Source organism: Natrix helvetica (genome assembly GCF_964273705.1).
Source record: "Natrix helvetica genome assembly, chromosome: 2".
NCBI lineage: Eukaryota > Metazoa > Chordata > Lepidosauria > Squamata > Natricidae > Natrix > Natrix helvetica.
This window is the reverse complement of record NC_138552.1, coordinates 190070786-190087702: the sequence shown is the minus strand read 5'-3', so window position 1 is coordinate 190087702 and position 16917 is coordinate 190070786. Positions and strand designations below refer to the sequence as shown.

At 42.2% G+C, this 16917-nt stretch overlaps 1 protein-coding gene across 1 annotated transcript; it reads left to right on the top strand.

Annotated features, from left to right (window-relative positions):
* The first annotated feature begins 1451 nt into the window (after positions 1-1451).
* Positions 1452-7385, top strand: LOC309388066 (amine sulfotransferase-like). The gene is made up of 6 exons (XM_081945039.1): positions 1452-1597; positions 2139-2347; positions 3153-3279; positions 3831-3925; positions 4508-4688; positions 7094-7385. The coding sequence occupies exons 1-6, from the start codon at positions 1456-1458 to the stop codon at positions 7216-7218; spliced, it is 879 nt and encodes a 292-aa protein (XP_081801165.1). The 5' UTR covers positions 1452-1455; the 3' UTR covers positions 7219-7385.
* The last annotated feature ends 9532 nt before the right edge of the window (positions 7386-16917 follow it).

The following is a 16917-nucleotide window of genomic DNA, read 5'->3' as shown; positions in this document are numbered from 1 at the left end:
ATGTATACAATGTGTAGTGTCATGATAAGCAATAATGGATGGTAGCCATGAACGGAAGATTAGAAACCCTCTTGGATTTTATAGAAAAAATAATTACAAAAAGAACTAAGTTAGATATAGTTAAGTTTTGAATATTAGGGGGGAAATGTTATGATATTGGATATAGGTAAATAAAGGAGGGATGATGATAATAAGGTATATATAGGCAAGGGTACAACATAAGGAAATTGGATGCAAATTGCAAATAATGATTTAGAAAGAAGAATTAGAAATTTTTGTTATTGAATATTATGAATGTTTAACTAGAATAGGACATAAAGATTCAGTGTTATTGGAGGATCTTAGAAATAGTAAATGAAATGTAAGTATGTGGTTATGTATTAAATCTTGGTATATTTTATGATGAAGGACATTTAAACAATTATAGTCAAATGTAAATGGAGGTAAGATGATGGAAATATGTATATATTTTGAATTAAAATACTTGAGTTATTATGAATTATGTTTGATGACTGTGGAAGAGATGCACGGAAGCTTTTTGTAACCAACTGGTACACTTTCTACAGTAACCAAAAAAAGATTTTATGTGTTGTGTTTGTTTTAAAATAAAAACAATTATTTATTTAAAAAAAATTAAAGATTGCAACATTGCACAATAAAATAATTCCTTACATAGCCTGAATAATATTTCATGCAGGGGTTTTCCCCATAATGAGGTACTCTTCCCTTTGGAGGGGGACAATAATATAACAACTCTTATGTAAATTTATATATGGAAATTGGGATTAGGTATGAAAATAACAATGCAATAACATTGTTCTGGCTTCATCTACTGGTAAATCCATAATTCTTCATACAAGGATACATTACAAATACTTGGCATGTAAATCAGAAGTGCTTTTGTATTTTTAAAACATACTGATTTTTACAGCAACACCTTTCCAAATTAGATTATTACTCAATCGTGTTCGATGTCCTCTCTTGCTCATTTTTGGAATACAGAAGTACATTGCTGACACAATGATTGACTAAAGATCAGACTTCTTAAGTATTTGAGCACTCGACTGGAGTATAAGAACATTAACAAACCATTGCAAATAAACTGGCTTAAGGACATGACATGAGTGACTGTCAGAGTCTATGTAGATAAGGTAAGGTAAGAAAAGAATTGCAATTAGTATGTTCTTAACATTGTAATTAAAACTTTCTCTTCTACGCAGAATTTTTAGATTCCAAGAAAAACAACAAATTTACTCTTTCCAATGGAAACATTTATCAATGAAAATTGAGTTCATGGAACTAATGAATTAATTAAGGAAACTAATCTAATATATATATGTGAATCCTTTATGTGAGCAGGATTCATGATTTTTAAAGATCTGAATTAATACAATATTGACCATAAATGTGGGAAGTATTGATAAATGCTCTATTATTACATCAACAGCTGAAGCAATGGAGCCGGTGGATAAGTCCCTGTATAAATACAAAGGACTCTACTTCATAACTGGCTTCCCCTCACCTGAAAATTTAGATTCCCTGGACAGTTTTAAAATCCGAGATGATGATATATTCATAATCACATATCCTAGATCTGGTAAGTTCAAATATGTCTTCCAAGAAAGAGTTAATCTTGTGTCCAATGTTGTTATTCAGTTCCTTAGTATTTGGTTGCTGTGATGCTGTTGCGCTATAACCAGATTTTAACATTTAGCATTTTATAAGAAGCTGGAAATGTAGGGAAAATAAGATGCTAAATCTCTATTTTCATTGTTTATATTTTACTCTACATTGGCTACATTAGTAACCTTGGCTAGTCACTCTCTCTCAGCCCAATCTACCTCACAGGGCTGTTGTGAGGAAAATAGGAGGAGGAGGAGGAGGAAGTATTAGGTATGTTTGCCACATTGAGTTAGTTCTAAAACTGAAAAAGGCAGGATAGAAATAAATGTGCAAATAAATAGCTATTCTTTTCTCATCCATCCATCCGCTTAATCTATCAATTTTAGTAGAGTTGATTATCTTTGTGCATCTCTGAAACATTTGCTATTCTCCCTGATAGGAAGGTTGGCTTTGAATAAGTTCAACTTTCTCCAAATAATAATGGGCAAATTAATTTAATTATTCCTTATTTGCAGGCACTATATGGACTCAGAATATTGTCAGCTTGATTCTTTATGAAGGACACCGAGATGGAACTGAAAATATAACCCTAATTGACCGAGCACCATTTCTGGAGTATAATATATTCCATGTGGATTTACCTAATCGCCCATCACCTAGTGTCATTTGTTCCCATCTGCCCCACTATTTGGTACCCAAAGGATTACGAAAAAGAAGAGCAAAAGTAGGACATATTTTGTTAACTTATGAGGTAGAGTGGGGAGCTCCCTGTGTTCTTTTCCTTTAGCTCTATGTCTGAATATTTTATTAAGAAACAGGCAAGAGTACACAAACAAATATTACATTGTTCCAATATGTTGGAATAGCAAATTCTGAAGTGTGAGGGGTGGGGGAACACAAACAAAACAGTCTTAAAATCAAAAGGTCATGCCCAGCAGATTGAGCTAACAACCAAACTGAATATTAAACCACTTAAGCTTATTTTTCCCATGGTGACACACCCAGATAGTTTGTAACATTTGGTGTTGCATGGCCAGTTGCTATCTTAACATATCTGGAGGATATCAAGTTGAGAACTGCTATTTTTAGCCCTCAAATCCCTTCTCACAATTTCTACTCTCAGTCAATCATGCCCTAGTCACCGGAAGCTTTATTGGTTCAAAATGCAGACGCAATGGGCATTGGTGTTTCTCTAGAATTGCATTCATTACACCTCCGCTTTGGAAACTGCATTGGTTACTAGTTTGCTCTTTAGATTTGTCAGGCAGGAGCCAGGAGGAAAGACTTTTCTTCTGCCATATGGAAAATCTTTCCCCCAAGTCGATGTTGGCCCCAATCCTGATGGTCTGCTGGAAGGCTCTCAAACATGGTTTTGCTAATGAGCTTTGAGACCCGTGATAGAATGGAACCTGTTAGATGAATGTATGAGAGTTACTTGATAAACTCTCTGTATGCTTTGCTGTCAATCTCTCTTTTTTCTTTTTTTTTCTTTTTTTTTTTGACTAGGTATTATCATCTTTCTCTTACAGATTATTTATGTGCTTCGAAATCCAAAGGATGTCTTGGCTTCTAACTATCATTTTCACAAACTATCAATCAGAATAGAAACCCCAAAAGACTTTGATATATTCTTTGAGAAGTTTGTGGCTGGCAAAGGTAAGAAGAATTTGATCATATCAACATTTTGTCCATTTTTGTTTTAGATAAGAGACTATGAATATATTTCAATCCTCTTCCCACCAAGAACAAACAATCCACTCTCTCTCCTTAGATAAGAAATAAATAATGATTCTCTGTAATGCAGTTATTTGTGCAAATTCTACACAAATATTTTTAGTAGGAAGAGTGGGTGCAGAAGAATGAAGGGCTCCTAGGAGAACTTTGATGTAAAAGTGAGAGGGAGAGGCAAGAGAAGGCAGCTTATTATGGAGAGAGATGAGAAATACTAAGGTATATTTAATATGGAGGAGAAAATGGAGAGAAATTGTTTAGCAGATGGTAGCTGGATCATTGCATGACCGAGATGAACCTATCAGTGTTTTGCAGTTCGTATTTTGTATTTCGTGACTAGACCATGTAGATGTTAGGATAGCCTCTTGTTAAACTATCATGCTTTGATCTTTAGGCCCACCAGGATAATAAAATTAAGTGCAGGACATTCAAGTATTAATCCTCATGTTTATGTTAAACTCATTTCCTCCTATCAGGGTTTTATAGTCCGTGGCTAGACCATGTAGAAGGCTGGAATGCTCATAAGGGTGATTTCAATATTCTCTTCCTGTCTTATGAAGAAATGAAAAAGGTAAGATCTGTTTGTGTTGTGTAGTGCAATATGAACAATCATTAAGCACAGAAAGCTTTGGAAATGATGACATGTATAAGTAACTTATGCAATAGGGAGTAGCCAATCTTGGTTACTTCTGTGATCTCCTGGGTGACTGATGAGATCTCTGAAGAAAAATAAATTTCGATCTCTTCAAAAGCATGGTGGAGGATCCAGGAAACTAGAATGCCGTCAGCTGGACATTAAAAAGATTATTAAAAGCTATATTTGAGAGCACTTGGCTTGTCATGCTAGATTTCACATGATGCATGTCTTGTAAACCGGTTTAGCAAAACAAAGCTGACCTAATTTTTGATAGACTTAATAAATAAGGGAAATCCAATTAGCACAATGTTCCTGTAATCAACAAAATCTAAGCCAAAGTCTCTCATAATATTTTCCTGATTGGGCTCAGAAGAGATTGAAAATAATTAAAGTTTAATATGCAAGATATGTGTAACGAAGAAGTAATCTTGAGAATTCCCTAAAGATATCACCAAAATTTTCCATGTTTTCTCCATTGTTAGGGATAAACTAATATAAAGCTGTATCAAATTGCAGGATTTGAGAAGTTCCGTACTGGAAATATGCAACTTCCTAGGAAGAGAACTAACTGAAAAGGAGGTGGATGATGTGGTGGATAAAGCTACATTTGATAACATGAAGGTGGATTCTAGAGCAAACTACACGTTCATGCCTCCTGAGATTCTAGATTTCAGCAAAGGAAACTTTCTTCGCAAAGGTAGATTAGTAATAATTCATACTCTGGGGCTTATAGAATCTGACAGGCTTCATCTGAAACCAGGGTTGCTACCTTCATCTGAAAGGAAAGTGGTATGGATATGTCCCAACAGCCTCTCTTTCTGGGGTCTCTCCATGATTTTGTGTTTGCCTCATCAGCAGCCTACATTTGAGAAAGCCGTAAGCCTTTCTTGGTTGTGCCAATGTTGAAGTGATTTTCTTCTTTTCACCCTAACAAATTTCGGGTGTGGATATAATCTGACCTGTTTCAATGATCATTCTGTTGGTTGCACAGTCTAATGATCCTTTGGGAGTGGGTTGTTTTAGCTCATACTGACCACTTTAGGATGGTGGAGACCAGTGGTAGGATTCAATTTTTTTTACTACCGGGTGTGGCATGGCTTTGTGGTCGTGGCAGGAGAAGGATACTGCAAAAGCCCCATTCCCTCCTCACCCCATTAACCTGCTTTCCAGTTCCATTCTCCTGTTTAGGGCAACAAAATAAGATCATCTGGGACGCTGGGAGGCAGTGGCGGCAGGGCCAGCCTATTTGCCAGTTCTCCAAACTATTCAAAATGTTCGCTACTGGTTCTCCAGAACCTTTCAGAACTGGATGAATACCACCTCTGGTAGAGACACAACCTCTTCACTCTCTACCTTGGGTAATCTCCCCCACCAGGATTGCGGAAGGTCAAATGGTTAGGACTCTGGTTGGAAGTTAGCAAGCCCATGTGTGAAATCTGAGTGCTGCTGCATGGTGGGGTGAGCTCCTGTCATTCTCTCTAGCACCTTGTTGGGAACATGAAAGAAGCACCACTCCCGGGTCATCTTCCTGGAAACAGTGATGTCACTAGCTAATCATTTCAACCTGGAAAGGCAAATCTACTTATTTTCAACCTGGGAAAAAAAGTCTCTCCGACATGAGGGCACTGTTCTCCAGGTTTAGAACTGCCCCTCTAAACCTGCAGGGCCATATCCAATGATCAAAAAGCCATCAATTGTTTCTCATAAGCATTGGTATAACAGGATGAACTCAAGATCATTTAGAACTTCATTGGGAGACCACTGATTCCATGACTTCCCATTAAGAGATCCTTATGGCAGGGGAATCACTCAACACCTTCTAGATAGAGAGAACTTTGCCCTTTTATCAAGTCTTCCTTCTGTAATCCAGCTCTAGTTAAGATAGTAAGAAACAATTTCCTGCCCAAAAACTATCAATACAGATTTCTAAGAACTGTTTAGTGGACAGGAAGGTGGCTAAGCATTCCTTTGATAATTGAGGAACGTGCAATGTTCCAAGTTAGTCAGGTTTTTCAAACTATTACCCTCTTTCTCAGACTCAGGGAAGCCCACAGTAGGCAAGGTAACTGAAGAGTGTAAACCACCACTGGAAAACTTTTGATCTTCATCCCTACAGTCCCCACCTGAAGCCCTGAAATATTTTATATACAGTAATGTGAAAAAGAAAGCACACACTCTTTGAGTCCTTTGGTTTTATGTATCAAGACATAGTAAAAATCATCTGGTCCTTAACAGTTCTTCAAAGTAGGTAAATACTTCCTCAGATGAACAACAACACATGACGTATTACACCGTGTCATCATTTATTTTACAAAAAGAAAGGCAAAGTTCATGACAGTACAACTGGAAAAAGGACTAAACAGTATGGTTTGTTTAGAAAGGTTGCCTAGAGAAGGCCTCTTCTCTCTAAAAACAGCATTGCAGAACAGCTTTGGTTTCCAAAGTTGCATCTGAAGAGACCATGAACTCCTCTGTATATTGAAGTATTCTAGAGTCACATGTGAAGCCAGCGGTCCAACAGCTAAAGATTGGCCAAGATTGGGTCATGCAACATGACAATGACACTAAGCACACCACCCAAAATACCACAGAATGGCTGAAAAGGAAAAGAATTAAGGTGTTGCAATGGCCCAGTCAAAGTCCAGACCTCAACCTGATTGAAATGCTGGGACCTCAAATGAACTGTACATAAACAAATGCTCACAAACTTCAATTAAGTGAAGCAAGGTTCTAAAGAATAGTGGGCCAACATTCTTTCAAACCTATTGAATCGTAAGATTTACAGACACAGCTTCTCCATTTTGGTTTCTTTTTATAAAATAAATCAGGACATGATGTAATGTCATGTTGTTCATCTGAGGTTGTATTTACTTACTTTTAAGAACTGCTAAGGAGCAGATTTTTACTAGGTTCGCATACATAAAACCATGGAACTCAAGCAGGCTATACGTCCTGTTTACATGAATGTATATACATTGAAACACAAACTTAGTCACAGAAAAATGTGTAAGAATGACTATTTTGGTGACAGGATGACATAAATAGCCTCCAGTTTAATTGAATAAAAAAACTGTTGACATATTTTTAACCATTGTTTCCCAGGCACTATTGGGGACTGGAAGAACCTCATGACTGTTGCCCAGAGTGAAAGGTTTGACCGTGTCTTTAAGGAAAGGATGGAAAAACTGCCCTTCAGGTTCTGCTGGGATATTCAGGAGAATCCATGAGCCTATTTTCAGCTCACTGGAGAAAAATAATGTCTGATGCACACCTTCAAATGGCTTGAATCAGAAATGACTTTCCAAGAAGAATCTTTATATCACCTTGTAATGTTTAATTCTCAACTCTGCAGGGATCATAGACCAGAGTAACATTAAATTCTGCATTATTTTTAAACATTGTACAGCATTTGTTTAATGATTTAGGTTTCCATAGCTACCTGACTCTGGGTATTATACATGAAATAGAGACTCACAAAGACAACATAGCAAAAAAAAAAAAAAAAGAATATGAGAAAAAATCCAAAACCAACATATTCGCAACAGCTAGATCCATTTTTTATATTTTCCACTTCCATATTGCTTGACATATCATCTTAGCCCAGTTTCTAAAGAGAAAATCAAGTTTTTAAAGGGTTTTTTGGGGCTGGGGGGGCTAACATACTCCAGGTACTACAAATCCTGGCACCCCATGGATGGGGGGGGGGGGGAAGAGATTGAAAAAAAGGAATATAACCTACATCTCATCAGATTATGTTATTTATTATTTAAACAAGTTCATATAGCCACCTAGCTCATATAGGGTGCCTCCAGGTGGCTTCCAACATTAAAAGTGTAAAACTCAAATTTCCTCACTCACCTCAACAACAGTGACCACAGTTACACCTTGATCAGCTCCTTATCAGTTAGGGCTCACTGACAAAATCATATCTTCAGAACCTTCCAGAAAAGTAAAGAGGCGAGGCCAATCTTATCTCCAGTGTCTAATATTCCAAAGGGAGGAAGTCACCACAGAGAAGGCCCTTTTCCTCAGTCCCACAAGATACACCTCCATAATAGATGGTACCTGTAACCTACCTTGTCTTCCAATTCTGGTGAGCTAGGGTAACAAAGGGCAGGCAGTCTTTCAAACATGCTGGCTCCAAGCCCCAGAGAGCATCTTGAACTGCCTCCAGAAGCAGATCAGTAATCAATGCAACTCCCACAAGAGGTGTTGTTGTTGGTTGCTGAGTCATGTCTGATTCTTTATGACTCATGGACCGTAGCATGCCAGGCCTCCTGTCATCTACTGTCTCCCTGAGTCTGCCCATATTCATTGATGAGACTATCTAACAATCTTAGAAAGAAGAAGACCTAAATAATGGTTGGGGATGACCTGGAACCTTAGAGGTCACTGAAGACCCGTGTTAGGGCCATGGATGAGCCCAACTGACTGCCCAGACTAAGACCAAAAACAGCTGGGCTTAGAAGGCCACCCCTCATTTACTAAGGAACCCACATCTGTACTACATTTATTTTCTTTTTTTTTTTTTGTAATAAAATTTTATTGGTTTTTCAAAATTTATAGGGAAAAGGGTAAATGGACAGGTATACAAATTTTGGCAGTTGCAAAGTGTGTGAGGCCCCCCTCCCTCCATACCCATAGCGTACATTTATATATAATGCATTAGTATATAATTGATTATAATCAGCATATTAGTTCTATTATTAAATTCAATCAAATTAAACATTACAATATAAAATCCAAATATAATTCCATTTTCACTTTCGGTCAATTTATAATAATATGATTTTCATATTTATTTCTGTGATCTGAGTCTTCTTGCTATTGCCCCATCTCCCTCCACTGGCAGAGCTCTGGCCCCTCCCGTGTCCTGCGTATCCGTTGTAGTGTCTGGTGGTTTCTCTAGGAGTGTTTTATTTTTTTCCATAAAGGCCTGCGCCTCTATGGGTGAATTAATTCTGATTCTTGTCTCCTCCCAGAATATCAGCATACCTTCAGGCATCAACCATCTAAACCACACCCCTTTCTGGTATAATTTATTCGCTAATTGCGAATAATTTTTTCTTTTTTCTCTAATCTTCTTAGGGATCTGCTTCAGAATGGTTATCTCCATATCATGATATGTCAATGCTTGCCCCCTTTGTACACCCAGAATTTCATCTCTTGTGGTTTTTCTAAGGAATTTAATGTGAACCTCCCTGGGTAAATTGTGTGTTCTAGCATAAGCTGAGTTCACTCTATAAACCAGATCTATATCCCACCCCATCTGTTGTTTTTCTTTGTGTGTATAGTCAGCCAGAATGTTTGTCATGATGTCCCTTATATTTTCCCCATCTTCTTCTATAACATTTTGAAATCTAAGATAATAGGACATTCTCTCAAATTCTAATTTCATCTGTTGGATGTCAAGATCTTTGTTCCCTTTCTGCACAGCTTCCACCACCCCCCTCACCTCCTCCACCCCCCCTTCCACAAGATTCAGTCTTTGTGAGTTCTTATATATTTGGGCTTGATTTTCTTTAATTTCATCTTTCATTTCCCTTAACTGTTTCTTGATTTCCTCCTGGCCCTGTAGAATTTGTTGAAGCATTTGTTGAAAGTCCATCTCTGTAGTCTTATGTTGCATCAGTTCTGTTATCTTTGACTGTGTGGCTGGACTGGATGTTGCGGATGTTGGAGCAGAAGTGGCCAAGCCAGGTTTTCCAGGAGGGGGTCTTTTAGATGCCATCCTTTATAACGTTAAAAGTTCAGTCCAAATATGAAGTAAGCAATTAGAAAAGAAGGGTAGCCAGGTGAATCCGGGAGCAGAATAACCAGGCAGAAGAGAATCTCTCCAATAAGTCTGGCAATAGATAGAAAATTTCCCCTAGAAGGTTAAAAAAATACCAATCCACAAGAGGTTCCTCTGGGAGACACGGAGACAAAGACCGGAAGCCTGAATTTTAAAGGTGGAGTCAGGTTTCAGAGTTCATAAAGACAACGGAAGTGTGCCATCTTGCCCTGCCAGTTTTGGGCACAGAGGCGTAACAAAGTTTTAAAAAGTTCCAAAAGTCCTCAAATCATTGTAATATGTAAAATTAAATTGAAAAGAAAATCATCTCAGCCTAAGTGAGGCTTCATTCGTTGGCTCTCCCCCCTCCTCCTTCCCCGGGGGCTGAGAGCAAAATTGTTTCTTGCCGCTTGTCCAAGGGGGGGGGGGAAAACCCCCCTCCCTCCAGCCGCACCTCCAAAATGCTCCGAAAGTTGTTTTAAAGTTTTAAAAGCTGAATCAAATCTTCATGCAAAGTAAGGGATGAAGAGAGAGGCAACCTCACCGCACCGCAGCTGCTTCCTTCAATTGTAGCATTCTCCAGTCGGCTTGTAGCGAGGCGCGAGGCGTGGAAACGCGATGCGCCCTCCGAGCTTGCTCCCCGGTGCCTTGGGCGCGCGAGAGAGCCCCCGCCGGCTGCCGCCGCTGCAGGAGACCTCCGCGATGCCGCCCCTCCGGCAGGACCCCTCTGCGGGGTGTCCTGTGCCCCCCAAGGAGTGGGGAAGCCCACCGGGGAGCCGGAGCGGGCAAAGAGCTGCCCGTCGCCGCCGCCGCCGGAACCGGAACCTGTACTACATTTATTTTCAATCCACCTTGGACTGTCACCTCATTTTATGATATCTCCACTTGCTTCACCTTCACGTCCCGGAAATATTTGGAACATTTTCCCCTCCAGCTCCCCAGTAACATCTCAGCCTCCGGCTATTAACTATTAATTTTTACCATCTGCACCCTTACCCAATTGGGTTTTAATACTTCATCAATTTACTCAAGGCTAGACCTGCTCCGCCTGCGGGAGGCCCCGCTCTCGCAGGTATGGCCCTTGGCTCTCTCAAGGGCCTGCCTTGATGACGGGTTTGTGAACCCCGAGAGGTGGAAGAAACGGAGGCTGAGGGGCTTTTTATCCAAAAGTTTTTTATTGTTATTAAGGGGTTCCAGGGAGGGGGGGTGTGATAACCAGGCCGGGAGAGGCGCCAGTGCCAGTGCTGGACGGACAGGTGAGTCCGGGAAGGAAGTGAGCGGAGCGGGGGGGGAGAGGGAACAAGAGATTCCAATAGAGGGTTGTTTGATTACAACGGTCGCGGGGAGGGGGGGATGCGAGGACAAGAGAAGATCACAAGGTCGGTTGGGAGACCGTGGTTGTTGGCTATGCCCGGTCGTCTGCACCAACCCCCGCAACCTAGGTGGCCAGGAACTACAGAGCCCGGACCTACGGCTGATGCTTTGCAATGCAAGGTCCGTAACCAACAAGGCCCCCCTCATTAATGAGTTGATCTCTGAGGGGGAGCTAGACCTTGCAGGGATAACGGAAACCTGGTTGGGCCACGAGGGTGGTTTACCCCTCGTGGAAATGTGCCCACCAGGTTTCCGTGCATTCCATCAGCCTCGAGCCCTGGGTAAGGGTGGTGGGGTGGCGGTAGTTATACGGGAAGGTCTAGAGCCGAGGGAGTTCACTGTTCCTCAGATATCCGGGTGTGAGTCCCTTGGTGTGAAATGGGGCCCACGGAGGCAGTTGGGTTTGCTGATTGTATACTTGGCTCCTCGCTATACATCAGCAGCCCTGCCCGAGCTCCTCGAGCTGATCTCGGAGACGGCGGTTGAGATCCCCAGGCTCATGGTCATGGGAGATTTCAACCTGCCGTCGACGGGAGCAGCATCTGAGGTAGCTCGGGAGTTCATGGCTTCCATGACAGCCATGGGCCTGACCCAGTTAATTCAGGGCCCCACACACGAAGGAGGCCACACATTGGACCTTGTCTTTGTATCTGAGCAGTGGACGAGTGATCTGGGTAGAGGGGATTTTACTGTTACACCCCTGTCATGGTCAGATCACTCATGTCTCCGGCTTAACTTCCCTGGCGCTACCCCCCACCGCGAGGAGGCGGGACCAGACGGTCCACGCTGGTACCGCCCCAAGCGCCTGATGGAGCCGGATAGGTTCCAGACGGAGCTTGGGCCATTACCTGTAGCCCTGACCCGCGCTCGGTCGGAGGACCTAGCGGCCGCCTGGAATAGGGCGGCGGCTGGGGCCTTGGACCGGATTGCGCCTTTGCGACCTCTCCTGCGGCAGCGACCCACCCGGGCTCCTTGGTATACCGAGGAGCTGAGGGTGATGAAGCGTCACAGGAGACGTCTAGAGAGCAGGTGGAGGTCCTCACGCTCCGAATCTGATCGAACACAGGTAAGATCCTACTTGCGGACCTACCTGGTGGCATTAAGGGCGGCCAAACGTAGATATTGTGCCACCCTTATTGCGTCCGCGGATAACCGCCCTGCTGCCCTGTTTAGGGTGACCCGCTCCCTCTTGTCACAGGGGACGCAGGGGGCACCTTTACAGGGCAGAGCAGAGGAATTTGGGGAATATCTGCAGGACAAAGTCGCTCAGATCCGGAGCGGATGGGCCCCACTCAGTGGACCAGACGAGCCGCCAACAGCGAGTCTTGTGAGACCATCCTGGGAGGAGTTTGATTCTGTTGCCCCCGAGGATTTAGATAGGTTGCGTGGACGGCTGCGACCCACCACATGTTTAATGGACCCGTGTCCCTCCTGGTTGGTACTGGCATCTTGGGAGGTGACACGAGGCTGGCTTCTGGGCCTGGTGAATGCCTCATTGGGTGAGGGATCCTTACCAACCGCCTTGAAAGAGGCGGTGGTGAGGCCCTTACTTAAGAGGCCCTCACTCGACCCAATGGAGCTAGCTAACTATCGTCCAGTCTCCAACCTTCCGTTTCTAGCGAAGGTTGTTGAGAATGTGGTGGCCCAGCAGTTTCCACGACACCTTGACGAATCCGAGTATCTAGACTCACGCCAGTCCGGCTTCCGACCTGGGCACAGCACAGAGACAGCCTTGGTCGCGTTGGTTGATGATCTCTGGAGGGCCAGAGATAGAGGTTGCTCCTCTATCCTGGTCCTATTAGACCTCTCGGCGGCTTTTGATACCATCGACCATGGTATCCTATTGCGCCGGTTGGAGGGGATGGGAGTCGGAGGTACCGTTTTGCGGTGGTTCGGCTCCTACCTCTCCGACCGGAGGCAATGTGTGTTGACAGGGGGACAGAGGTCGACCCCGAGGCCACTCACTTGTGGGGTGCCACAGGGGTCGGTCCTCTCGCCTCTCCTGTTCAACACATATGTAAAGCCGCTGGGTGAGATCATCCGTGGTTTTGGGGTTGAGTATCACCTCTACGCTGATGATACTCAGCTGTATATTTCAACTCCAAACCACCCCAACGAGGCTGTCGAAGTAATGTCCCGGTGTTTGGAGGCCGTCGGGGTCTGGATGGAGGACAACAGACTTAAACTCAACCCCTCCAAGACTGAGTGGCTGTGGCTACCGGCACCTCGATTCAGCCAGCTGATTCCATCGCTGGCCATAGGGGGCGAGCAGTTGCCCCCTGTGGAACGGGCGCGCAATTTGGGCGTCCTCCTTGATGCCCGGCTGTCAATGGATGACCATGTGGCGGCCGTGGCAAGGGGGGCGTTCCACCAGGTTCGCCTGGTGCGCCAATTGCGCCCCCTACTGGACCGGGATGCCCTACGCACGGTCACTCATGCGCTGGTGACGTCCCGCCTGGATTACTGCAACGCTCTCTACATGGGGCTGCCCTTGGGACGCGCCCGGAGACTGCAGTTAGTTCAGAATGCAGCCGCGCGGGCTGTGATGGGGAGTACGAGGTACTCCCACGTAACACCTCTCCTGCGCGAGCTGCATTGGCTACCTGTGGTTTTCCGGGTGCGTTTCAAGGTGCTGATTACCATCTTTAAAGCGCTCCATGGCACGGGACCTAGTTACTTGCGGGATCGCATCCTCCCACATACATCCCTGCGGCCAATACGCTCACACAGGGAGGGACTTCTCCTGGTGCCATCCACTGGACAATGCCGGCGGGCGACACCGAGGAGTAGGGCCTTCTCTGTGATGGGCCCAACCCTCTGGAATGACCTCCCCCCCGACATTAGAACCACTTCTGACCTCCGCTCCTTCCGGCAAAAACTGAAGACCCACCTGTTCCGATTAGCAGGCCTGGCATAATTCAACTGTCCCTCCTGGCAAACGCACTATATCTGGTTATTTTAGGGGTTTTTTAATTCACTGTATTTGTTTTTAGGGGTTTGAACTTATTTTAATCTGCTTTGTACAGTTCTTTTAATGTCATTCTTACCTCCTCCATGTCAACTGTCAACTGTACATACTTAATTTTATTGTATCTGATATATTTTGTATGAACTGTACACCGCCCCGAGTCCCTTTCGGGAGAGGAGGCGGTCTAGAAGCATTAAATTAAATTAAATTAAAATTAAATTATCCCCTTGTGTCACCTTCTCCTTTTGCCTTCAATCACAAGAGGTGAGACATGCACACATTTCAAGTTGTGCAGAAATTTTGAACTAATTGTTACTTCTGGATAAGCCCTTGTGCAGTGCATAACAGTACTCCAAACAGGAGATAGCTGGAGCACAGGACCATGAGGAGGGCAGGTTGATCCAGGAAAGATGCAAGGGTACACAACCCATAATTTCAGACAGACCCCCTGGCCATGACCACCACCTGCTCTTTGAGGAAAAGTTGCAAATCCAGAAGAACTCACAGATCACACACTGAGTCTGTCTGGCACAGCGCAACCTCATCCATCACCAACAATGGCAATTCTCCGAGAACCAAGGAGCCCCAAACCCATGTTAAAGGTAAATGTTAAAATTGGAAAGCAAAAGAATAAGATGAAGGGACGCAGAAGAATAAAGAGATTATGCTACTACTATGCTTAGTGATAATTCATGGTTTCAAAATTTTTGCACAAGTGCCTTGGGAACAAAGTTAATTTATCAGTAGTGGAGAAACAGGAGGTTAGTATAGTATAGTCTTTATTGTCATTGTACAAAATAAATACAACGAAATTGGTTAATGAAAGATGGTTGGACCCACTGAAAAATTCCCTTGCTAAGAGCAATTACCTTGTAAAGGCTGAATCTGGAAAAACAGCCTGCTGAAAAGTCTACAAACAATATAATCATCATGCTGCTGCTGAATTCCCTGAAAGTCATCTCCCCATTCAGATTGTTATGAGAAAAAAAGCTCTGTTCAAAGTGGACACCAAGTAGTATCTTATTTGGAGGTAATCCCATAATAGAAAATGGACACTTGTGTACTACAGGTAGGCCTTGTGTGGTGACCGTAGATGAACAACAGTGCTGAAAAAGTAACTTTGCAACAAGTCCTCACATTTATGTCCTTCGTAGGTTTGTAAAGCAAAGGAAAATATAAAGTAAGATCATTATATTGCGATGCTTATATAAGATTATTTTCATTTGATCATTTACTATCTTTTAGAGGATATTAAGAGAACATTTTCTGAATACTAGCTTAGAGTAAGTTGACTATTAGTGTTTTAAGATACTTTATAGATTGGTATTATTTCTTAAACTTAGAGTGAGGTTGCATTGTTACTATCTCTAAATAAAAGAAAGACGGAGGTCACCTTTGTTATATTTGTTAAATGTAATTTTTTCTCTTTTGAGCGTCTTTAATATTTTTTGTCATTCCTTTTCTCTTTTATGTTGGTTTCTATTTTAATATATGATGTTGAAACTTTGTAAAGATACTATAAAAATCCTAAAAGGTTAAGGGTGTCCTGGCTTTATGCTATTAAGTTTCTTTTATTTGTGAATGGCATCACATTAAATAGAACTAGCAAAGTCCTGTCCTTGACTGATGCCAAAAAAAACTTTGGAGCGTACTACAATCTGCTAACGTAGCCCAAATTTCTTGCCTCTTTCACCTGATATTTCCACCCTTCCCTCTCTTACCATACTGATATGTTTGAAGCCCATCTCTTTTTTTAGGTGTATCATGTTTGAAACCCCCCCTTTTTAGGTATATCATGCCGTGGTGGACAAATTTGTTTTTTTTTTACCTCTCATTTGGGTGCTCTGAGCATAATTATATCACAGTCCTCTACTGCTTATTGTAACACTCTTAAGAAGCTAATTGGAAAAAAGGATTTATGGATATTCTGAGAAGCAGCAATTCTGAAGCTGCATCAGTAACACTTATTTTTTAAATCCATATTTTAATTTCCTATCAACCCATATTGGTCATAAATTTGGAAGAAGACAAAACTGAGATGTGGCAATTCTGAGAAAGCCTTCCATGAATTCCATTTTAGCAATGAAACAATAGACCCCAAAACATTTTTCAGCGACAATGGATTAAACTATTGTCAATTCAGGTTTTTAGAGGTTCTACTCATCAGTCACACAAATCACCCAAAATTATTTTTATATAGTACACTGATTTTGGAGCTCTGATTGATTTCTGAACTTTAATGTTTCAATTATAAGGCACAACAGAATTTGGTTGCTGAAATTTTAGGAAGATGAAAATATAATCCAAAACAAAAGATAAGGGGCTACTTCCGGCTACTGGAAATATATAGTCCACTATGTAATTCACCTTTTTACATTCTTGACAATAAACCTAGAAGGTTTCAGAGATATGCTCCAGGAAAAAACTGGGTTTAATGGCATCAACAGAGACTGTCACAGACATCTTGATAAACTTTAAGATCACAGCACCTGACAAAAGCTATCGTTCTTTTGGGAAAAAATTCATCTCAGCCTTCTTCTAAAATAAGCATCCTATCATAATTCTGTAATCTTCAAGGTGATGCCAAGAATGATATGCTCCAAACAAAACAGAAGAAAGCCAATTTCTCTACAGAACTTTCTTCCTACAATCAAGTACTGTGATTTATAATTCAGGGCGGGGGAAGCATCACCTTCAAAACAACTATGTTTATCCAAGCCTTTAGTACAACAGCCCAGTTAATTTGAGAAGAGCATTTTCTGCTTTCTCAGAAAGGCCATTTTGTGCAGGAACACACAAGAGACACAAATC

Bases quoted from the DNA above. Each gene is read 5' to 3' on its own strand.
- LOC309388066 (XM_081945039.1), top strand. From the start codon at position 1,456: ATGGAGCCGGTGGATAAGTCCCTGTATAAATACAAAGGACTCTACTTC. The intron at 3,926-4,507 runs GTAAGATCTGTT...ATCAAATTGCAG, and splicing joins CTTATGAAGAAATGAAAAAG to GATTTGAGAAGTTCCGTACT. The intron at 4,689-7,093 runs GTAGATTAGTAA...ATTGTTTCCCAG, and splicing joins AGGAAACTTTCTTCGCAAAG to GCACTATTGGGGACTGGAAG.